The sequence below is a fragment of the Sparus aurata genome, chromosome 12 (genome assembly GCF_900880675.1).
Source record: "Sparus aurata chromosome 12, fSpaAur1.1, whole genome shotgun sequence".
Taxonomy (NCBI): domain Eukaryota; kingdom Metazoa; phylum Chordata; class Actinopteri; order Spariformes; family Sparidae; genus Sparus; species Sparus aurata.
In genome coordinates this window covers 18,977,671-19,002,909 of record NC_044198.1, presented here as the reverse complement: position 1 = coordinate 19,002,909, position 25,239 = coordinate 18,977,671, and the positions used below count along the sequence as shown (strand labels likewise).

The 25,239-nt window shown below is 42.5% G+C and overlaps 1 protein-coding gene across 4 annotated transcripts in view; it reads right to left on the bottom strand.

The window, feature by feature from the left end:
* Positions 1-25,239, bottom strand: part of znf462 (zinc finger protein 462) — a 52,853-nt gene that overhangs the window by 1,547 nt on the left and 26,067 nt on the right. For all 4 annotated transcript variants that reach the window (XM_030435188.1, XM_030435191.1, XM_030435190.1 and 1 more), the window contains exons 3-13: positions 19,173-24,382; positions 18,511-18,645; positions 15,146-15,564; positions 13,329-13,447; positions 10,468-10,665; positions 6,104-6,359; positions 5,828-5,967; positions 4,868-5,091; positions 2,426-2,783; positions 1,802-1,928; positions 1-864 (exon numbers count right to left, since the gene is read on the bottom strand). The exon at positions 1-864 is cut by the window's left edge and continues 1,547 nt beyond it. In XM_030435188.1, the coding sequence (XP_030291048.1) occupies positions 654-864; positions 1,802-1,928; positions 2,426-2,783; positions 4,868-5,091; positions 5,828-5,967; positions 6,104-6,359; positions 10,468-10,665; positions 13,329-13,447; positions 15,146-15,564; positions 18,511-18,645; positions 19,173-24,382 (7,397 nt within the window). In that variant the 3' untranslated portion in view covers positions 1-653. The remainder of the gene's footprint in view (positions 865-1,801; positions 1,929-2,425; positions 2,784-4,867; positions 5,092-5,827; positions 5,968-6,103; positions 6,360-10,467; positions 10,666-13,328; positions 13,448-15,145; positions 15,565-18,510; positions 18,646-19,172; positions 24,383-25,239) is intronic.

Sequence of the window (25,239 nt, the reverse complement as noted above, 5' to 3'; positions counted from 1 at the left end):
TTTCATAATTCTACGAACGAAGAAAACATGATTTGTGATTCCACTAAAATAGATAAGGTGCGACTCTTCCTCAAGGAATACTTCTACACATTAAACACGAGGCTAACATGAAAAAGGTCTCGACAAGAAACAAGAAAAGGGTAGCTCTACAGTGGGGCCACGGTCGTAAATGCTTTCATATCTTGTTTGTTCCTTTTGTAAGTAAATTTACAGTAACCCTGTTTTGGACGAGCAGGGGGAAGGGGGGGTGTAAAAGGTGCTTCAAATAATAAAAAGCTAAATTTAGTTCATCATTTTTTGGACAACATTCTTTATAAATAGCTTCGTCTTTCTCTAGGTGGGATCTTTCACTGTAGATTTGACCAGAATGTCAGCAATAAAGAGTTCTGTTCACTATTGGTTACCAATATATTAAGATCTGTCCTAGGGGACTGCCCGTTTAAAGAGCTCAGCCGTTTTATGCAGCACAACCTAATACTTAAATATGTAACACCTAAAATCTAGTAATGCGCCAACTCATAAGAAGTCTTTTGTTTTTTTTTTCATTTTCACTCTTTTCGTTTCCTTTGAAGTCCTATTTTAAAGATCCAACTCAGTGCTGATTCTACCCAATGTTATCAGTTTCTACAATATCCCAAGAGGCCACAATCAGTTCAACCAAACTGTTGATCCTTTTTGGTGTCGAGCATTTCTTTGTCTTCCACGTACTGGCTTTGACTTCTCAGTGACAGATCAGTGTCCTCTTTTCTGATGCCGGACAGGTCCAATCCTGCGTCCATCGGGACGGAGGAGCTGGTGGAAGATGAAGCTGAGGCCTCGGTTGAGGAGGTGGTGCTGGTCTCCATCCGGCTGTTGTTTACCATCCTGATAATGAAGCAAAAACAGGTTTTTTAACCTGTGGAAATGTATGGACAACTGTAGGACTAACAAACGAAGGGGCACAATTTAAATATGGAGATACACAGAAAAGAAACTAAAGACTAAAAGTCTTCAGTCATGCAGGAAACACTGAGTAGCACTATGAGCTAAATGCTAGCAAGTGCTCAACGACAATGCCAACATGCTGGCATTTAGCATTTTTACCATGTTCACCATCTTTGATTAGCATGTGTGCAAGCTAATCTTTGCCAATTAGTACAGTTGAGGCAGATGGTGGTATCATCCTTCATGGGGCGCCATCATTACTTAAGATTATCACTACTGTGTGTCTATCTTTTTTCCCCTCTGCACCTCAAACAGCCTGAATCCACCACTGGTTTTGCAGTTATCTGATTATCTGGTCATGAATGACGGATTCAACATGTTACAACGTCAGCCTGATCCTAGTGCCACACCTACTAACTGCTCTCCGCCTCTGCCGTCAATAAACTCTCCTGCCACTTCCTCCTGCCCTGCAGTTAAACCTGTGTTCCCGCCATTCAGATCAACTGTCTTCCCCTCGCCCACCTGCGCACCTGTTCCTACTTCCTTATAAGCCTTGCAGTAAATACTGTGGACTAGGCTCCTAGCTGGCCAAATCTTGCCATCTCTTCATTCCTGACGATGACTAAGACTTAGCATTCAACTTTACCAGCCTGCTTCACGGAGTGTACCGGATATCATGGCTATCCATTCAACTATCTATGGAGCCACACTGCAAGGCTCATGTGCTAAAAGTGTTCCTTGTAGCGCAGCACTTCCTCACCTTGTGTGACCCTGACATCTATTGTCTATCGATGCACAAAGAGAGACAGGTGAGGAGGCTCACACACAAGGAGAGAGAGAAGAAGAGGAAGACGAGAAATCTGAAAAGATGACCTACATGCCATGTCGCAGGACATGTCGTTCCCACTCGAGGCTGTTGGTGAAGCAGCGGCCACAGAACTCACAGGGGAGGCGCTTCTCGACACCGCTCGGCACAGAGCTGCTGGTGGGAGACGCAAGGACCTCTGGGAAATAAGAGTTCATGGACATATTTAGTGCTTTATTCACAGGAAATCAATATTGCGCACGTAAATGCACACCAATCACAGCAGAGTGAAGATTCTAAATGTGTTCTCAGTGTGGACTTCAGTAATATTCTGGTATGAAATCTACTTTCTCCTTCAGTGAGCAACCGATACCAGTAAAGTGACTCAGTTTATTATAAGCTAGGAGAGTGAAATGAGAAAATCAATTCAGAATTGCATTGAGATTTTGGCTATCTTGGAGGACCAACAGTTTCTCAAAAAGAAACTACTAAAACAAATACTCATTACACAGCAGTCTACATCTCACTGATGGGCCCATTGATTTGTCTTAAAAGGACACATTTTGATAAACTTAGAACAGAAAGACAGAAAATGACTTTTCAGCACATCTATGGCTATAGAAAATAAATATCTTGTATAACTCATATTAGAATATGCAGAGTGACAAACATCTGTATAACCTCATCTGTATGTACCTTGGAGGGCAGGCCTCTCTTCCTCCGCCTCCTTGATTTCCTCTTCCTCCTCTTCTTCCTCCTCCTCCTCCTCCTCCTCCTCTTCCTCTTTGATGTCGTCCTCCATCTCTTCATCATCCATCTCCCTCCGTTCCTGCACCAGGTCATCATCCATTATCCGCCTTCCATCCATGTCGTAGTACTCCTCATCCTGCTCCTCTGCAACAGCCATGATTCCATCTCCAACCAGCCCCATCCCCATCTCCATCGCCATCATTTCTCTCTCTTCGTCCTCCTCCTCTGCACTGCTCTCCTGTCCCTTTATCATCTCAAGCTGGTCCAGGTTGACCCGGCCCATCAGCTCAAAGTTGCGGATAACCTGGTGGGAAACAGGAGGAGGTGTGAATCAGTTTTGTATTAAGTGATCTGAGCAGGATTTATCTCAGAAATTCTCTTTTCTTTTCTTCTGCGGTTTGTTGAGGCCGGGGTGAACAGGGTGAAAGGGTGGAAACGTTATTTGCATATAGAGTTATATTTTATGTGTGTTTCGGTCTTTACTTCTCCTTTTTATATAGTGAACTGCCACTAAAAAGTTATGACATGAATTTTAGGCTGACTATTCTTGTTATCTGCATTCTTATATTTACTATTAACCACACGATTATAAATTCTGGACCCTTTTGGATGCAGATTTTACGACTGGTTTAAGACAGTAAAACTGCTGTTTCTGATCTCGGTTCAACACAAATCCACACCCCGCCGATACGAGATATTGAACCTGCAGTAAAACTAAGCAATTGTTTTAGCAGAAGCTCGTCTTTCAGCACAATTTATGTTTTGAGGCTGATAAAATTTATATAAGCTCGAAGTACGACAACAGACTTTTTCATGTCTTTTGAAAATGAAGCCAGAAATATATCTACATACTGTACGAGACAGCATAAGATCATTAGTCAGTAAAAGTGATCTGAGACAGAACTATTCTAACAAAGATGATGGCAGATTTTGATGACAGTATCAGACCCTCACATGGTTATGTATCTTGTCATAAATTGCATCACTTTATGAGCAGTTCCCTCCTCGGATACTCCCTGCAGAGTAGTATACTCCCAGGCTTCCGAGCAGTGAAAACACCTGCTCCAATAAAATTCATCCAGTGTGAGAAATATTTGTGCACTGTTTTTGTTCTCCTTTCTGGACTTTTTAAGTCGTGTCTACTCATTTTATTTCAAACCCCAATGAAATAATATTTTTGTAAAAAGAAAAAAAAAAAAAACAGCATTGTTACCATTTGTGTAAAAATATAGCCAGGGACAAAACCCACCGGTCAGAAGATATCAGCAGCACCTCTCAGTGTCCAAACAAATTAAGGTTAATGAGCTCTTCTAATTATAAACCACATCCCAAAATGAGCCATTCTAGCTACAAACGAGAATAATTTAGAAATGTCAAAAGATAATCTGCACAGGCACACGTTATCAGATCACATAGATATAAATACAAAACTAGAGTCAGTATAGTTGTTGTTTCAGAGCCATCACGTTGAATAATGGCAAACATCATTATTAACAGAATATTACAATGTCACAGTGCATTTAACCTCTGAACTTTTTGTTATCAAATGTCAGCACTTCATCATTCCCTTTTGACCTCGTGTTTCATTCTTGAGTTATGGCCAAAAATGTGTTTAGTGAAGTCACAGTGACCTTTGACCACAAACATGTCCTAAATTGATCCTTGAGTCTTTGTACCAAATTTGTACCAAATTTAAAGAAAGTAAAACAAGTATGTGAGATATCACATTAACAAGAATAGGCTGGCTGGATGTACAAACAACCCCAAAACATGATGCTGTCTAAGCTATAGTTTATATGTGGCAGACTTTTTCTCTGTCCGTCCTTGTACTTAGTATCCCTGTTTCCATCATTATTCTACTTGTAAAGCCAACACTTACTCAAGTCTTTTCTGAAAGATTTTTTGAGTTTTTCTTTTGAGTGTTTGCACCACCACCAACAACAATAAAAACGATTAAAAAAAAATCTAATACTGCATCATTTCTTTTGAAAGGTTCAGGTATCTGGGATTCAAATCATTTCAGGATATTTACAGTTCAGCCACTGATTACTGAGGACAAGTTTGATTTAGGAGTTGTTGGCATGACAACGTGATATTGCTGGAATATGGACTGGCCTTATGATTACCTGCTATAAAGCCACATAGTAGAATTAATTAGACAGTTTGAAATTATAGAGTGTATAAGCTGTAAACACCTCATGTTACAGCCATTGAGTAGATTCATTATTATAACCTGTTCTAATAATAAACCACCATAAAATGAGACTTTCAACCTCATCTGCCAAATGAGGGCCATGGCCAGACTCCTGCTAATTTTACATGATATGTCCATTTAAATGTGGTTACTGCCAACTTTATATGCATCAAACGTGTATTTTTTTTACCGACCTTGTGCTCGAGGCGGAGATGCTCCTCCAGCTGGCTCCGCCGACTGCTATCGTAATAACAGAGCTGGCACTGGTAGGGTTTGATCTCAGCGTGCTTCTGCAGGTGCAGCTGCAAGGCCTGGTCGCTGGAGCATGTGAATGTGCATTTGTGGCATCGGAACACGAGGCCCTGAAGGTGTCGCGACAGCTTGGAGCGGCTGACCTCGAGCGGACCCACGCGCTCCTCTGGAGGAGGAAGAAGAGCGAGGTGAGAGGATTATTAGGTTGAAGGAGGGAAGGGAGCAGGTGAAATATAACACTGTTATTTGTCATCATAAAAAGGTAATCACAGTTTTGTAGTTTCTCACTTTCAACACAAACACAACCAACACCCGCGATCGACTTATCACATCAGTTCCTTCTCTCTGTGCTTGCTTGAAGTACACTGCAGGCAACATTTTGATAATTCAATGAACAATTAATTCTTCTTGTATACTTTTAATCTTACTTTTGTTTACTTTTTAAAATTATGTTTAGATTTCTTATCATGTAATGCAGGGTGCCGGTCGACGGCGTCAGGAGCTCGGTTTTTGTCAGAAAACGCGTTCATAACTCGAGTTTGACAGTAATAGCACTTCAATTAACGTTTTGAGAAATAAACTAAAATGCGAGTTGATGAGAAGACTGATGCCTCTCTCGCGTCTGTGTGGTAAATCTGAGCCATGACACAGTTAGCTTAGCTTAGCATAAAGGCTGAAAACAGGGGGAAACAGTTAGCCCGGCTCTTTAAGAATGTCTGCCTACCACCTCTTGGTGAAAAGAACAACATAAAGTGTGAACAAACTGATGCTAACATGCCTACAAAGCACCATCACTGCCTCGTAAAATCTAATATTTACACTAATACCTTTGATTAGAAAAGCAAAAAAACTAATTTCTCTAAAAATGTTGAACTGCTCCTTTAGAAGTAAAGCGTCCGTACCTCTGTGCAGGACAATGTGGTCAATCATATTGCTCTTGTGTTTGGTGTGATAGAGGCAGAGAGGGCAGCGCAGATCTTTGGGGAGGTCGTCAGGTACGTTGTTGTTGTGACCGGCGTCCACGTGCATGGTGAAGGTATTCCTGAGGTGGATTCACACACAGACAGAAGGATCATTGAACTGTTGATCTATCCTGTGTGTTACAGCCTTCACACTCACATAAACAGCACATATCATACATATACAACACCTTCCTCTTTCTCTCTGTCTCTCCTTACTTGTAGCAGGTGAAAAAGGAACAGTCTTTGCACTTGAAGAGCTTCTTGCCACCGTGGCGGTCCCTGTAGTGCCGACGCAGGCTCTGCATGTACCCGGAGCTGAACTCGCAGAACTCGCAAGTGAGGACGCCGTCTGGTCGATTGTCAGCCACTGTTGAGCCACCAGGTGTTGAGCCGGAAGACATTTGACTGCGGGAGGCCAGCTGGTAATGACTAAGTTGCTGACGAACGTCCGCTGGCTCCAGGTACGATGGGTCTAAAGAGGGGGCAAAGAAACCGAGAAAAACCTGCTGTTAATTATGTTGGTACAAACGCTTCCCTCTAGTGCTTATCTCTTCAAGGTCCCTCTCCTGAAAGACAAGTTTGCTCTGATTGGTCAGCTCTCGCTGGCCTGAGTGGGCACATTTTTGCGGCAATGCTGTTGACATGTTTTTGTTGTTTTCGTTGTTGTTCAGAGTCAAACTGAACTTCACTGACGATGCAGCAGTGTGACGGTCAGCAGATAACTTTGCATCAGAGAGATTTCAATCAGAACTCCATTTAGAAAATTGATGATTTTAGAGTTTGTGTGCATCTTACACAGTTACGTTTTTCAGCCTCGACTGTGTAGTTGTGACACCACAACCATGAAGATGTCCAGACAGTTTGTTTAAAGACACTGTTTCTAAGGGTTAGGCTTATGGGCATTGTGCATTTCTCTGTGGATTGAGCCTTTTGATACTGATCACAGTATTTATACAGCACCTGGATCTGCTGTATAATCAATAAAGACATGGAAATCTCACTTTCTAAAATATGGGACCTTTAATTGCAAGTGACTGATAAACTTCTGCACTGTTACCATGTCAGATTTTGTAACAAAGTATTTTTACATTGTTGTATTGTTACTCTGACTTAAGTAAATTATCTCTGTATCTACACTTGAGAAAATTATGGATTTTATGGTGGATATAAGTGTCCAGCCTTCAACATATTCTGTTATGATTATTTTATTATAACTTGGCTGGAAGGAGCCGCTGTAAGCCTCTTGCTAGTTTCAAGAGGATCTGGGCACCAGTTTTCAACCTGTAAGAGTGACAGCACATCTAAGACTTCTGTTATTCCAATGCAAATCTTTGCGCAGCAGGAGGGAGTATAACCTACTTTATTTATCCTCTCCAAGTGGATTCATCTGCCTCAACTATTTTCTTTGGGAGAAGTCTGATGAGTTAAAAAAAAAAAAGTGCATATATGCTGTAAACATAAAGAATATTAAATGAAAGGCAATCGACACACAGCAGTCAATCCTTTTCTCTTGAAAAGAGACAAGACTACCAACCCCCCCCCATGTTTAACGGTGACTGTCATCATTTGTCCCCTACCTCTTTCCCTCCTCATTCCCTTTCTCAAGAGCCTATAATATCAGTGAGCAAGCTCATCTTCTCGTCCTACTTTGAGCCTCCAACACATCAATAAATAAACCACAGTGACACTAATAGAATATCTATCCATGTGAAAAATGCTTCATTCAGCACTCGCAGTGTGAGAAAGCACGGAAGAAAGAGGGAAAAAAAAAAAACTTTTAAACTTTGACTTTATAAAATGCTTGAGATCCAATTTCTCACTTTTTTGCAGAGGAGGCAGGGGAATTCATACGAATCAAACAATGCCACAGTTGATTCATGCTTTTAATATCCTCTCTGCATTGTAGAGATGTATGGAGATGAGATTTGAGACAGAGAGCGAATGCTGTCATAAGATGGCTGCGCGTCTCCTTGAACGGATTAGCGGCCAAAATAACGTCTATTACATGGCATAAATGAGCGGTGGAGAAGACTGGGAGGAGAGCGCCTTGAAATATCTCAAGGAAACGACTTTGAAGCAGCGTAAATAAGTGAGGATGTGGTTGGAGCTCTGAGGTGTAGATACTCATAGATTTGGGCGGGCGTAACTGCTTTAAAGCTGCAGCTATACATTCAAACCATTTCCCTCAAGAAATCACAGTAAACACTGTGATCGGCCAATCAAATGTTAATCTTTCGAGAACAAACCCTCTGTTCCGCCGCAGAATTTTAGACATTCATCTGAAGGTAGCTCGTTTGGCACAGCAGAGAGACATTCAATATGTCAGCTCTGCTCTTTCTCAATGCTTCACTTGTCTTGCTAAGGCACAGCTGACAGTGGTGGTTGGTGCATTGAGGAATGCTGCCCTGCTTCAGCTCCAGGGAAGATTCCACAGCTCCAGCAGCAAGGTGACAGCTGCTGCCAAGAACAGTCTGCGAGCTAGAGCTGCGGCTGCACAGCCACTAAAAACACCTACAACAGCGGCGGCACATCAAGGAGCGAGCTGCTGCACCTACTGTACCTACAGTGACGGTGCCTCTTTGGTAGAAAATGCTCTGTAGTCAAGACTGACTAACGCAACAGTCAGACTCCTAAATTCTCATATACTTTATTCAATCTATGCACAGAACCCTTTCTCGAAGACTATGGCACAGACTTGATGACACTAACTGTTGATTTTCTATATGTTCAGCAGATCTAATGTGTTATAAATCCACCCGGAATGAAAAGGCCCACAAGAATTTTAAATTCTTTTGCAGAAATGTTGCCTTTGAAGTTTAAAATGCAAATGAAATGGCTCCCCCTCCAGTCAAAAATGTGTTGTTTTTTTTCTCCTGTCCCTACAGATGAATGTTTGAGCTTCACACTGTAGAATGATGTGTGTGAAGGTTTTGACACCAGCACCACCTTAACACCAAAAATAGCGTAGTAAACCCACTGATAACAGATGTTTGACTGGAGATGAGTTCCCTCTCTGTTGCTGTATATTCATAAGATATGATTAGATAAGATAAGATAAGATAACATAAGATAAGACAGAATAAAATAAAAATATACTCCAATAAATCAATAAAGTAGAACAGAATATAATAAAATGCTTTATAAACTCGATGGATCTGTGTGCTTATACCTGTGCAATGACCAGACAGCATCCAGCAGACGTTAAAACGTATTTTAAAAGGTCTTAATCAATTAAATTCTTGCTTAGACAGATTGTTTTTCCCGGAGCTAATGATACAAGTTGCTAAGGACTGAGATGTCTCACTTCGTTTATTGAGAGTTGCTCAAGCAACAGCAGCGTCCAGGCAGCTGGCCAGGCTCGTGTACTGACATGGAAGCCCCAGACATGTAAGAGCGGTTACTTTTTTTACTATCTTTTACTTCAGTCTCTCCGTCAAACCGAGCACTGACTGAGACAATAACCATACATAAATATATCCTGCTAACAAAGCCGACAAAGATCCATCCCCTGGTTTACACAGTGGTTTGGGTTTCAAACAGAACACTTGTTGGGCTCAATTAATGAGGCAATTCTTAAGATCCGCCACCAGACGGAAACTAGCATGTCCACCCAGGTGTCGGCCGACTGGAGCTGGAACACCGGTGACTACTGCAGAGTCGTTTGAAGCGGGAGGTGATTGTATAGATTCACATTAAACGACAAAAGCCAGATGTTAGTGGTTATTTTGTACGGTGTCAAAGTGGCAGTGAAGCTTGTTTCTGAAAGTGTGAACTTTCTCTGTGCTCATTGAAAATCTGATTTTACGAGGCAGGCTTACTAAATATTCTAGATATATTCATACATCCTGGAATGTGGGAGAAGCAGTGGGTGTCATTTTGAGGATTTCAATGTGGGCTTTCTTTTTTGTTTTTTTCTGCAAATGTCAGACACACATTAGAGAACTGTTTGTATGCCTTAATACCTTAATGTGTGGAGGCGATCATTACATATTATTTTATGACATTTATTATGCTACTTGTTTTATTTTCAAGAGAATCCAGAATTATATATTGGCTGGAGCTGCAATGATTATCTGACTAATGTATTAGTGAATTACAGGAAAATTGACAGTGATTTTGATAATGGCTTTTTCAGAATAATTGTCATTTCTCTAGCACAAAGGCAGAACATTAGATGGTTTCATGCCTTTCTAATGTGAGGATTTGATGCTGTCCATTGTCTTATGATGATAGTTAAGTGAATTTCTCTGGGATTTGGACAGTTGGTCCAATTAAACAAGATATACGAGCACATCTGCTCGGCTCCGGAAACATTAAAATGAGCATTTTTCACAATTTTCTCATATTTTATAAAACAACTGAAGAAAGATTATTTTAATGACATCAATAAAATGAATCACTAATGAAGATAATTGTTGGTTTTAGTCTGAAAATACAAACACATTAGATAGATAACTAGAACCTGCACTTTCTTATAGAAAATCATAGATCTGCTTTAATGTTCAACTGAGACTTTCCAAATCTGGCTTGACAAGCTCATCATGTGATCTTATACATCTTTATTAAAATGACATTATTACCATCTGGGGCCAAGGGAGTCTGCTCTGTGTTACCGGCCAGCCGAGAGGGCCTGAGGGCGGCGTGAGCAGCCTGGGTCGCAGCCCGGAGTTTGGGGAGGGTTAGCGCTTCACCGTGGTCTCTCAGCGAGTGCTCCTTCAGCTGGCTGATGGTCATGGAGGAGAAGGGGCACGACAAGCACTTGTATGTGTGCTGCTCGCCTGGAAATCAAGAACCATATCAGTCAGCAACTCGTAGTCAACGCTGTATTAGAGTGAGGATCTGTGGAAGAAGAGGATTCTTTACATAAAAACACAGTGATGATAAACACATCCAAACAAAGCTATTCCCCTCTGAGCCAGTCTGGAATATGTCATCTTGTGCTCACTTAGTGCTCCCCTCGGACTAATTAGCATAAATCTGATAGAAAAGATGTTCAGCTGCGACGTTTATTAAAGGTCCATTAAAATTCAGATAGAAAAGACTCGAGGTGTCACACATAAACATAAGCTTACATATTAATTTGGATTCCAGTTCCTTAATATACACTTTTTCTTGTCGGCAATGAGGAAGTTACAAAGTTGAAGTTGTATTTATTCTGCAAAAAGGAGGCGAGTCTGGAGGGCAGGCAAAGTGTTATTGAGGAGCTTTAATGTGTAATTAGCATTTAGCTCATTAGCTACTTTCACTGTCTCTTGTTGTTTTTCAATGAAAATGGCACCTGGATGGATCAGACTGGCGCAGTCAGCCATGAGGTCTGATTTCACCATCTCCACATAATTAAAATAAATGTGTGGTGCTGGTTGGTGAGCCATTCATGGAGCTATTCTGAAGCCTGTTCTGCTAGTGTTTGTTGGCAAACACTTTGGCAGAGGTGCAATGTACCCATCGGGGGGTTTATAACATCTTGCTTCCTGTAGGTGTTGAATATTTAAGCAATATTACACGAGAGGGTGTGCTTTAACCACCGACGTCCATAAGCATCACTGAAGTGCCAATAACGACAGTTAAGCTCACCCGCGAGTGTAATATTGTGATAACACAATGATTACCAACAAAGTAAAAGATATTTTTAAAATGTATTCATATTGTGAGGCCATTATCTCCCAAATTAGATCTCAGTTTAGTCTAAATCTCAGTTTCCCTGAAAACGGATGGGGTCTGACTCATCAATAACTGGAAAACTGTCAGTTACGTCAGTAGACTCTTGGGGAGTAACAGATTACAAGTAATGAGATTAAGTAATCAGTATTCAGTATCTCTATTCTTACAGAAGAAACACTCTTTATCAAGCTACATATATTTACATAAATTTAGAATTGAGGTAGTTTAAAAGTAACGGGAAAGTAATCAAGCTACATAACTTTTATACTGAAATATTTGGATTAAGCTCCTGACCACATTTTTTAACAGGTAATTAGTAACTGTATTGTAAATACATTTCTAATTAATCTTCCCAACCTCTCGTTTGCCGCTCCAGCAAGTAGGCAGACCCTTAGTGATGACCTAGCAACAGAGACGATCTCTAGACGTTAATGTTTTATTCCCAAGATGAATTAAAAACTACATACGTAAGCACAAAACCTCCTATAATCGTGTTGCAACTAAGTAACGTCACGTGTGTTTTTAAGATAGCAGCAAAGTTGGTGGGCTGTCATGCTGATTTGATCAAGTAAAGAATGTCTAGTTGATCAATCAGATCACTTGGTCAAAACTACTTGTTGTATACGCTTAACAGTGTTTCCCACATCATGTGCAATACTCTACTGCTGTTTGGAGCATTAATGAAGCATCAATTTATACTGCTAACTACTGTCAACTATTACAAACTGCAATATTAGTCAATGTCATCTACTCATCTGTAGTTGTGTAGTACTAGGTACATACGTTATGCATCATTTCTAGTCTAGTGCACATGTATCACAGTTATTTTGTATTTTAGTCATTGTATTGTCTTCCTTATTCATATCTCTCTATACTGTGATCTTTCTATCCTAAAAGGAACCGTAGTAACAATAATGTACCAATTTCCCCTCGGGGATCAATAAAGTACTTCTGATTTTCTGAATCCTGTAAACAACCTGATGAAATCCTGAGGAGTGGCGCCGTTAAAATCAAATCTGCTCCGAGGGTTACATATTTTTTTCGAGAAGCAGTTTAACAGAGACACAACTTCCTCTTTGAAACGGTTTCAAGCAGGAACACGTTCGTCATGAGACGATCAATCCAAAGTATCTTTATCTTGTTGGATTTGATGCGAGGACACATGAAGTAAGGAACTGAGTCACCATGATGACATTTAACGATCACAGTATTCACAAAATGTACAAAATCACTCGAACCTTAAAAGTGGTTTGTTTTAATGATCACTAACATGTGTTGACTCTGAGAGCTCTACGATCAGATAGTTGAAAGCACTCAATGCCTTTTTTTTTTAAAATAGGTCTTTCTTGTCTGCCAGTCTGATTCTTTCTTCTGCTCTATCCATGTATTGATCGCTCAGATTGCATTTACCTGGATGTCTGCGCCTTTGTCTGCCATCTGGCTCACGTAAAAACAGTGAATGATCACAGGCGTAGGATCACATCTGACTTAAGACACCTTTTTGGTAGGCTGAGGGTTTTAGATATTTGTGCTAAAATCTTATTCCAAAAATGATTCTTTTTGATGCATAATTAGGTAAATACACAGTGAACAGTGAAGCTAGTCCTACAACTAATCCACAGGTTGCATTGTGCTGGATCAGCTAAATCAAAAGCCCAGTGTCTTTATGTGGAAGATGATAAACAGGAGGCTGCTATCCCGCCCCAGGAACACACTGTTAGTCATGGATATAGCTGTAAGATGTGATTTAATGTGTGTGAGTGTGAGTGTGTGTTTTTACCTGTGTGTGCCTTATGCAGGTGGCTCTTCAAGCGACTCACATAGGCGGATTTAAAGGGGCAGAGTTTGCACTTGAAGGGCTTGTGGTGTCCGTGGTGAGACTGCACATGTCTGTCCAGGCTGGCGATGAGACAGAACATATTAAAAAAAGGATATGAGATAAGAGGATAAAATATGTACAAAAAACACAGATGAATTGAGGACAAAAGGATAGCAGATAAAGAGCGAAAGTGACAAGAATAGAGTGGAGGGAAGAAACAGAGAGAGATCTACTCCACAGCATCCCCTCTGATGATTTCAACAGCGGGGCTTTTCAGCAGCATCTAAAGCGCTCGATTCTGTTTACCTCGCAAACAAACAGCCGCCGCACATTTCCAATGACTACAGAACAAGGAGCCGTGGGGTGAACTCATCTACCCACAATCCCCTGGCGGGAATGAGTGCGTGAGTGCCTGTGGGGACGGTGGCTGTGTTTTTAATGCCAGCCTCCTAGGTGGCATGGGAATGCGGCTTCTTTCTGGGTCAGGGCACATACAGTACAGAGGGATTACACCTGGGAGCTCAGAGGAGATGAGGACTCTCTCCCTCTCCCCCTCGCTCCGTGTCTCTGTGATGGATAAAACAAATCACACTACCAAAATGTCTGTCTCGCTGTAATGTTTGTCTTACTCTCCTAGGAGGCAGGAAATCTTAAGAGAAGATTGAAGATTCAAAGGGCTTCTGGTAGGGTAAACAGAGCAAGGTGTAAAATTGTGCTGTGTACAAAATGAGTTTAACATCCGGTAGATTTGCAGAACAGCTGGTGTAAGACTGGTAAGGTATAGAAGCTACATATTGTAAAGGAGGGTTTATACTGATCTGCCGCCAAGACAAATAACATTATTGATGCGCAGCTTTTCATTAATGGCAAAACTTACTGGCTTAAATGTTCAAAAAACACTTCTATAAGTGTAAGAAATGCTGTCAGAAACAGAGAGTAGCCTTGAGAGTTATAGCCTTTAAGATCATAACAAGATCATCTCCTGTTTTATCAGCTATTTCCAGTCAGTATTTTTTAAGCAAATGTATTTATATCCCTCACACTATCAAAGTTTCCATTGTTTGTGGCGCGGTCTACTATTCCTGCAGCTGTATTTAAATCACCTTCACACATGAGGAAGTAACAGGTAATGTGTTGAGTCACTGCTAAAGCAAAGCAAACATTTCCTGCTGACGCTGCTTCAAAATAAAGGCTCTCACTTGGCAAACCATGGGGTGGCTTTTATTCTGAAGCAGACACCGGTAACACAGTTCTGTTTGTCATCAAGGTGTAAACTACTGTTTATGATCATTTGTGTTAAATTGTCAACAGATCATGTTGTATATATCTTAATATAACGGAAGACGATAGGTTTGTGGTACTTAACGCAACAACAACAAAAAATATATATATTTGAAAGCTGAGAATGACATCATCAATGTTTGCACCCCATGCTATCACACTAACGAGCCGCTCCTCCGTAAGGAAATGCACGATTTCTTCTGCACGCTGATACTTTTGCCGGCTGTGGTTTGGTAGAAAGAAAGTAGTTCCTACATGTAAATGCTCACAACATGGTCTGTGGATTATCTTGAGTAACTGGGTCATGATTTCTGGGAAGACACATTGCTGTTGACTTGATGGATAAATAGCACTAAAAATTTGCATTTTTTTTTAACTGTTCCTTTAACTGGACAGATCGACACATTGTACAAAAAAAGATTATGAAACACATGATTTTATCTTGGACACAGTATTATCCTACAGAGAGTGGATACTACTGTATCCTTCATACTTACTTGTGTCTGAAGGGGGAGACGAACTGGCAGTACTGGCAGCTGTATTTGTCCTCTCTGCTGAACAGCGCCATGGCTGAGTGGCTCCTCTCATGGGACCTCAGTCCCTGCATGGACATGAAGACTCGATCACACTGGGCACACGGGTGACCCCCTGCTGTTAACCGCTGCTTCAGTTGGTCCTCTGACACCACGGCCCTCGCTGCAGCCACAAGGGCCGCCGCCCTTCCTTCGACAGCGTCCGCTTCTGGCTCCAGCGCCTCCGCCTTAACATCATCAGCCTCTGTGGAAACCAGGGCTGGACCCATCATTGTAGCTGTGGGGCTCTCGAGGTTGTCTGCTTCAGCCGCTTCATCCTCCTGCAGGTCACCGTTAGTTAGGCTCTCTGAAGGCAGCATCAGGGGGACCTCACTGACTTCCTGCTGCAAAACAAAGAGAAGAAGATGTTGATTAACCTTTCTGTGCCTTGTGATTTTGTCTGTAAAAGCCTTTTCCTGAAGCGGGCGCAGAACACTGCAGTAAAAAGTTCGAAGTTACTTTCCATCATTGCTTGTGTGTTATTTGATGTCAGTCAAGATCAGAGTGATGCTGAAGTGTGTGCACCTGCATGTTGACAGAATAGTATATCATCCTTTATTTTAAAATAGTACTTGTAGGTAATCCCCCTCTATCTGTAATCTAATTACATCATAATTCTGTCACTTCAGCAGAACACAGTTACCTTTTTTTGGTATTCTAATTATGTAATCCCATTACATGTACTCTGTTCCTCCCAAAGCCTGTTTGTAGATTATATCCTCACGTCATGTGTCATGTGTTGCTCTCCAGTTCCTGTCTTTGTTTGTTTTCCCACCCGGTTGTCCTGCTCACCTGTGTCCCATTAGTTAATCATTCCTGTGTATTTAAGATTCACTCCTTGTTGGATCATCTGTGTTTCTCTGTCCTCTCTTACCATAGTGTATCTATTCGCTGATATGTGACTTTTCGTGGGTTGGCTCTAGATTTTGTATTACTCTTTAGATTCCTGGACATTACTTTGCCTGCCTTTTCGCTGCCTGGATTTTGGATTTTGCATCGTGGATTTTGGACTTTGGATCTCAACTTTATTTCTATAAAGCTTGCATTTAGTTTTCCCATCTGCCTGTCTGGGTCCTTTTTTTGACAAAATATGACAAAGACAAAAGGGTAACAATTTATGTGGATGGTCCATTGTTAATACCAGCTACTAGATGACAGATGACAGATAGCAATCAATAAGGGAATCATTTCGAGTCTGGAAACTCTAACCCTTTTGTCGCAGATCAGGAAACCCACACAACACATAAGGACCAGTTTTAAACATCTGTCTCACACCACTGCTTCTATCAGATCAAGTCACAGCCCTCTCACTCGCCCTCTGTTCCTGCAGCTGATTACATTATGCTTGAGTACTGAATATCTAAAGATCAACACGAGGGTATATCATTGACCTGAGAGCCCTTCTATTATCTTGAAATATTTGTCAGAAACAGCCAAAGCATGAGCCTGCATGAGGGCAAAATTAAAATGTTTCTGGTCCAAGAAGTCCAGTACAGACAGGCTTTAACAGTATCCTTAGGCCAGCTCCACTCCTGACCCGACACACTGCTGTCTGCCGGTATTTACTGACACACCACTCTTGCCTGACATTGAGTTAATTGCAATATCCAAATGGAATGTGACAGAAAAATTTGAGTCCAACTCCCTTGAATCTCCCCAGGAGCTTTCCTACATATCGTCTTCAACTTTCTTCCATCTTTTAACTGTAATGCAATAAAAATCCGTCTTAACAAAATCAATCGCCCACTCCTATCTTTATTCCAGACTACAAGCATCTATTCTGAGTGTTTAATATTCTTTGTCTGCTACCAGAGTTGTTTCATTATGAACTGCTGCTGATGCTAAATCACCCCAAAAAGAAACAACAGATAAAGAGCTAAAACAGATTCACACAGTTTTGTTTTGCATTCTGCCAACTGCAAAGCAAAATTCCTCCATGTATTTCTTCTTCTCCCCTCCATCTCCAGGCTGGTTTCTGCAGCCGTCACAAGTGGACGGACAATCACCATGACTTCTTTACTGCCCCGAGGAAGCTCATTCTTTCTTTGGAAGGACCTGACCCTGCACTTCATGCAGCCATAAATAAGATGTGGCATCCACAGATCCAACCTTGCCATCCAGTCTGCCCTGGCTGAACTGTCAGCCTGTGCTTCATCCAACTGTATTAGAAACCATTTCAGCAACTGTGCTCACGATACTATAAAAAGCAACACTGCAATGTGTAAAACATACAGTTCATTCCAACTGTTGTATCATCAATACGGTCAATGTGTTGTAGCCCATGACTGCTTGCAACCTAAGTGCCATTAGCGACACAAGTTAACATTTTATCCCACGTACTCAAGATACCAAGTCAAAGTCGGCCCCGAAGTACTCCCTTTATTTTAGCAGACCTCAGCTGCCAAAGTGAATCACTCCCCGTGGCCTCAAACCATCTCATCTTAAATACATAAAAGACAGACTGAGTGTCTGACGGAAGAACCAGGCCTCCGTTTGGGTGAGGCGTTGGATCCTCAGGCCTGTTCCCCTCACTGGCAGCCTCAGTGGAATACTAATGTTCGAACGGTTACCCGCCGCTGCCCTAAAAGTTATGGCTCACCACTCTGTCCTCCACTCACCCTCCTCCCCCCTCCACTGCAATGGGACAGCGTTGCTTGTTTTCTCTGGGGGAAGCTGACAGACTGTCTACCCAGAAGCCTCCGTCAGTAATAAACAGAATGGGAAGCAGAACCCCAGTCCAGTAAAACAGATCAGTGTGGAGCGAGGAGGATGAGAGTTAGATTACAAGACAGAAACACAGGGGACAGACGAAGTGGGTCTTTTAAGTGTTGGTTAAAAAAAATAAAAAATCTATAATGCTGTTATCACTTTTGCTTAATCCCTGGAGTAGAGCTGTTGTAGCTGCACTATTTGTTAAAGGAATAGTGTGACATTTTGGGGACGTGGAATTATGCTCTGACCATATACTAAAATTCATACACCAAATATCAGGCTACAGCAAGCATATTAGCTTAGCAAAGAGGGAAAGTTTTTCAGTTTTTAGTCTTTACGGAGTAAAAACATTCTGATATCTACGGAATTCGTTGTGTTTTCATTCACTTTTTCCCAACTTTTGTGGAATCAGGGTTTTATTAACATGAATCAATTTAGTGTCATTCTAAATAAATAAGTTTAACATTGACACAATCAATATCAAAGTATTTAAAATGTGATATAAATAATTCCCCGTTGAGTTAGCTAAATAATACAATAGCAATGAAGACATGTTAAATAAATCCAACTAATTTTACCTTGACGTGTCCTTCCTTGACCTCTCCATACTGGACGTGCTTCCGAAGGTGGTTGCAGATGGCTCGGATGGTGGGGTGCACCTCTACGCAGAAGTTACACCTGAATCCTATAGGAGCTTTATTTACAAGGCTTTCCTGTTTACGGAAAAAGAAGGACAAAAAGGAACCAGGTTTAGCTATTTGACAACAAGATATATAAGATATATGTATCTGAAACAGATGATGTATTTGCCACAGTCAGAGGATACTATTATTTCTCGAAATTGACCTTTTCTGTCGATGAAGTTAGAGACTGTTACTGTTCTCACATTAGATCAATGGTATTTTGATGAACTTATTATGAAACTAATAATCAAATCTCACTATCATGCATGGTTATGTGTTTCTGGTGACTTTGAAGGGGTCATTTGAAGTACATAATTATCTCTGAAATTCCATTCATGCAGGATCGGACTACTTTGGGTACAACAAGGATTGTCATGTTATGATCACTTAACAACACTCTCAGTGATATGATATGTCTCTATGAGCTGTCACAAGAAAAAGACTTAAAAAACACCTCAAGTATGATAGACAGTGGCACTTTGTGAGAACAGCATCAGCAGACTGAGAGTATGCTCTCAGATATTAATGAAAAAATAAGGACTTGTATCTCCTCTCACCTTCTCAGGTTTGTTCTCCGGTAGTTCTGTGGCCTTGTGTTTGCTGAGCAGCTGCCTCCTCCTTTCCTGCCTCATGGCCCTCTTCTGAAACTCCTCATTGTGGTTCAACAGATGTTTAGCCAGGATTGGGAGAGCCAGGAACTTGAGCTCACAGTGGGAACACTGGTACAACTCAGAGTCTTCATCCCCGGGACCAGGCGCTACCAAAAAGTCCCTCTTCAAGTCGTTCCTGTGGTGGTCGTTGTAGTGCATAGAGAGCAGCTCGCCTGTGCTGAAGGACAACCGGAAGCATTTTAGACACTTGAATGGCAGCCATTCATTATCTGCGTCCTGCTCGGGCTCGAGTGGAACCTCCAGGATCTCCTTGTCTTCCTCTACCATCTCACTGCAAGCAGTCTTCTCAGGTTCTTTGGCATAGATAACAGTAAAGTAGCGACCAAGCTTGCTGGCATGCTGCTTCTTGGGGAAGACACCTGGGTGGCGTTTAATGTAGTGTGAGACTATGCTCTTCCTGCTGAAGGCCTGGAATGCACAAAGAGAGCACCGTCGTCTCTCCACAGCCAAACGCAAGTCTTCACTCATTTCTGAATTTTCCGCTTCTGGCGGCGGGGATGCCACGACTTTGGCAGGCTTTTCAGTCATAGTCTTGGAAGCAGCCAGACAGTGTGTATAATAAGCATCGATGTCATGCCGCTTCTGGTAGTGTGCTGCCAGGCCTTTGCGTATAGGGTTTGTATACGAACACAGAGCACATTTGAAGACGTTGTTTTTGCCTTCTGGCTGAGCACGGACGTTGTTGTGCTTGATGCGGTAGTGGCGAGCGATGCCTTTCCTGGTGGAGCAGAAGTATTTGCAGAGCTGACACTTGAATATAGCATGTTTGCTTGTCTTATTGATGGGTAACTGGGAGAGGGCAAGGTCCAATTCACTGACCTCCTGGACTTTTGCTGCACTTGTTATGTTACTAGCACTGCATTCAGCTACTGGCTCTGTGTCCCTACCGGGAGAGAAAGTAGTCACAGAGGCAGCGAACATATCTGAGGCCGACTGATTGTGATATTTCTCATAATGGATTTTAAGCTTCTCCAGTGTCCCATGTGTGTACGGGCACATTTTGCATCTGTACGCACCATAGCCCTGCCTTTGAGTTTTGCACTTGTCATCTCCTTCATTTAAGTCAGCGATTTGCTCTATATCATCTGCAAAGTCTTCTGCAGTGACTTTCACAAGGGGGTGTCTTTTCTGATAGTGAGTCAGGACGCCGTGGATGCGGGAGTTGACATATGGACAGTGACGACATTTATACACAGAACTGGGGTTGATGTCTGCCTCTTGTGCAAAATCTGCCGCTTTAACTTTCATGCCTGGGTGCTTCTTCCCGTAGTGAGTGAGGAGGCCGTGGAGGCTGTTGTACTCGGACAGACATACAGTACACTGATAAGGATTGTTAGAGATGGAAAGACGTGGATGGGAAGGGTGGGGGTTGCTTTCTTGAGGCGGAGTGGCAATGATCAGTGCTCCGTCATCTTCAACAGAATTGAAAGAAGACAAGTGTTCTTTGACAACCTGCTGCTGGATCTTTTCAACTGAGCCATTTCCTTTGATTATATCCAAAAGCACAGATTCATCCCCTTTAATGGCCCATGGGTGCACTGCCTGATAGTGACTGGTGATGTCCCATATTGTACAGGCCTCAAAAGCACAGTCTCTGCATTTGTAATGCTTAGTTTCTATATTGCCCCCTTGCTGGGTGGTCTCCGGACCAGCCCACAGCTTGCTAGCCATGTATGTGTAGTCGACGTTGTGCTCGGGATGGCGTCTTTGGTAATGGAGCAGCAGGCCTTGGGGTTCAGCATGGGAGTAAATGCACCACTCACAGTGGTAGCCAGCCTCCAGGATGCCATCTTGGTAAGCCCAGTGTAAAATGGTCATGGCTGTGGCTTTCACAGTGGGGTGCACTTTCTTCAGGTGCTTCTTCAGGGCATAGACATAAGGGGATGTGTAGGAACAGTGTCTGCACTTAAGGGAACGCAAGGACGTAGAGTTTTCAGGTTCCGGAGGGGCCGGGATCATGGCAGAGGAGACGCTACTTGACTGAACCTGTTGAGCACGCTCGCGCTGACTCCGGACAACAGCAGTGTGACGACGTACGAGGTCAGCGTTGGCCTTGGTTTCCCTGTGCTTCTTCTGGTAATGTATGAGAACTCCTTTAACAGTTCGGTTTCCGTAATCACAGTGCTGACAAAAGAACAGCTCGTCCTCACCTTTCTCACCGCTTCCTGGTTTAGGGCTTGAGTTGTTGGATCCATCATGTCCGTTGTTTTGAAATTGCTTCAAAAACTGTTTTGGAGCCGCAATTTGCAATTCATCCATCAATTTCATCAAACCAGGAGTGGGAGCGCCATGTTTGATATATTTTGCAGTTACTTTTACTTCTGGATGTCTCTTCTGGTAATGGACCAACACGCCAACAACAGATCTGTTGCTGTACACGCAGTGTTTACAGTAGTACATTTCTTCGTCAGATCCATATAGTGCTGCGCTCTGCTGTTTCGGAGGCGTAGCCACACTTATATAAGATGAGTTTGCGACAGATGGTGACTGATCCACTGACACCACCTTCATGTTTTTCTGTATACGGAAATAGGATGCCTTTTGCTCTGGGTGTTTCTTCTGATAGTGGACCAAAACAGAGTGCATGTTGGGGCTAGCAAAAGAACACACATCGCAATCATAGACGACAACATTACCACCCGTAGATTCTTTGAGAGGGTCTGGTTCAGCACTGGCTTCAGGGGTCTTGGAGACGGTTTTCGGCACTGGACTCGAGGAGGACCTTGGGGTCGACGCGGCTGAATTAAAGGTTTTGGGGCCAGAGTTTAATATTTCCCTCAGGGTTTGTGATTCACCCGTCTTTTGGGACTGCTCCACGACATAGCTGGAGAAGATCATAGCATTGTTGATTTTCACCTCAGGATGCATTCTTTGGTAATGGGGCATTAGGCTCCTGACGTTGGGGCTCGTGTACGAACAGAAGCGGCACATGTATACCAGGTTTGGTTGGTTGAAGTTGAGCACGTTGCTCGCTTCAGGGTGGTGATCCATGTAGTGTTGGTGAAGATCGTTGTAATTGGTGTATTCTATGTAGCACTCCAAGCAGCGGAAGACCGCGCTCTGGTCCTCGGGGTCCAGGATGTACTTAAAGCTGAACTTGATGTAAGGGTGCATCCTCTGGTAATGTGTGCTGACGCTACGAGCTGACTTGTTGTGGTAATCACAGTGTTTACAGTAGAAACGCGTCATTCCTGGTTCCTCTGAATAATCAGCATTCTCTTGGCTGGTGCCGTCACTGGGATCAGCAGAGATGTTCTCACTATCGTCTGAGAGAGTCAAGGATATCGGGATGTTTCGAGGTTTTGACTTTGGGTTGCTTTTTCTTTTCCCTATCCTGCCTCCCTCGTGAGGGACCACTGACTCTCTTGCATTAAGCTGCTGGCTGTTATAAGTGAAGACAGCGTTCTTATTATCATGTTCTCGATCCTCATTATCAGCACCTGCGTGATTTTCTCCTGCATCTTCGTCATCCATGTCATCTAGGTTTATGATCATGTCCTGCTGGCTTTGGCTTATCTTACTTTGAAGGTTACTGGCAATTTCATCAATCCTAGTTCTCTTCTTAACTGAGGATAAATCCAAAGGCAAGTCATTAATGGACTTCCTGGCTCTTTTCCCTGTAACTAAGGACTTTTTGGTGGCAAGTCCTAAAATGGAGGTCTGGGTTTTTTGTAGAAAGATCGGAGAAGCGTCCACCTCGGAGTCCTGCTGGTCAGTCAGCTGGCTTTCAAAGACAGTGGGATCTAGGTCATCACAGTAGGAATGCTTATGCTGCTGGTGCACCCTCAGACCTTTCAGAGTGGTGGTGGAGAAGCTGCAGAGCGTGCAGCGGTGAGGGTTCTGCTGGTCGTTCGATGTGCTGGTTATCTTTTTTCCATTGACTTTGGAGCTGACATTACCCCCATTGACTGGCTCTGCAGCATCATTCAGAGGATCCGGGCTGTCACTTGTTAGGTCCATGGTCTCTAAATCTGAGGAGCTGTGGCTCTTTTTGTGCGTGCCGAGTTTGAGTGGGCTGGTGCAAATAAACGGGCATTCATCACATTTATACACTGTGGTTTTACCAGAGAGGTGGATGTTTTCGATGTGGCGGGAGATGCTCCGCCTGTGCATGGTGAGGAAGGAGCAGAAGGGGCATTGAAAGCGGTTCATGTACTTCCTAAACGGTATTCCTTTAGTCTCCAGTAATTTATTATCGTCGTCGGTTAAAAGCTGCTTTGCATCTGCTGACAGCGTCCCAGTGTAGCTGGGATCATCTATATCACCCAGCTCTTCTTCATCATCATCCTCTAAGCTGCTCCTAGAGTCTTCCTCGTTGAGTAAATTGGCATCAATCTCTGTGACACTGTTGGAGACATCGGATGAAGCGAACCTCTTGGACAAAATGGAGGAACCGGTACTATTGGGTGTAACGGCACTTATCTGTGCATATTGGAAGGATGAGAGCTCTGGGACAGAATTCTCCAACGTGCTTTCTGCTGGTTTTGCTCCTGAATCTTCCTTCCCAGTGACACTCATCTTTGATCTAGTCGGGCTTCGGGAAGCGGAGGGAGAATCTGGTTTGGGTGAGGTTGCACTTGCCTCTCCTTCCAGCTCTGCAATGCAGGAAACTATCTTGACCTTGTCGCTGTGTTCTTTCACCACGTGATTGGTCCAGCTGTCCTTCTGGTCGGTCTGATAATCGCACCATTCACAGGCAAATGTTCCCTTCATGAGTCCGCTGGCCAAGTCAGATTCCTCTCCGGCCTCGGTGGAAGGATCTCCAGTGCTCTCTGAGGGAACTTTGTTATGATACATTAACTGATGTTTAATTATCCTTGCTTTGCGTGGAGACTTGTATGTGCAATACTGACAGGAATACACCTTTGAATGGTCATTGTGCATGATAACAGTGTAGCTGGGCTGCTTAGCTGTCTTTGAGGAGATACTTGCATCCGAATCTTCCTCTACAACGTTATGCACTTTTTTGGTGTGGTTTCTTAAGAATGATTTCGATCTGAAGTAACGGACACAGAACTTGCACTGGTAAAACGGCAGATGTGTTTCGGCGGTCTGCTTTTGTGTTGCTGGGGTGGAACAGTCAGTAGAGTTGGGGCCTAAAAAAGAAAAAGAGAGAGTGCGTGAGATGTCTGGGGAACACTTGTCAATCAGTAACATTTTACTGCCATAATTTAGTCAAATAGTGTCCAAACTTTTTTTCTCTAGTAGGGTGAAAACTAAAATTACTTGTGGGCCAGCAGCAAAATCAAGCACCTATTGACGTTTGTTAAGGTGGGAAATGGTACGAGGATCGCAAATACCTCCCTTAAAAGTTAACTCCAGCAATGTTACACATTAAAGTGTGTTTAAAGAGGACTAGTATAAAGCCCTTTTTTGGCTCTGAAGAAAGCTGCATGTAATCTCAGGAATTGCCTCCACTCATGTCACTTGGGCTAAATTGCATTGTGGGTAATGTAGGCAGCAGGGAATAAAAAAGGCAATACCTCTGGTTCAGCTGTGTTGATTTTGATAATTTGTTTTTAAATCATCTGTAATGAGACCAACAGTGTTCTAGCAGTGCAATGTTAGACCAGTGGACTGTTTTTCAAAGCCTGGTACCTAGATTACCCTAAACTTTGCTGCTGAGTGACATCGCTGGAGGTGGTTTTTCAGGTTACGTGCAGTTTCCTCTGGAGCCACTAAAGGATTTGTTACTTTTTTTCATAGATGCAGCAGACCTGTAAACACACTTTAATGTTTAAAATTGGTGAAGCTGCCCTTTAGAGAACTAACTTACTAACAAAATGACATGATAAAATAATAATAAAGAATCCATGCTTAAAGAGCAGTTTACCTTACACAAATCTGCCAGCCCAGATTTAGATTCTCAATAAAACCAGCAACAGTGCAATATATTTTTATGCTCCTTAATAAAACAACAATCATCCTACTATAAAGAGTTCCTTGAAACAGA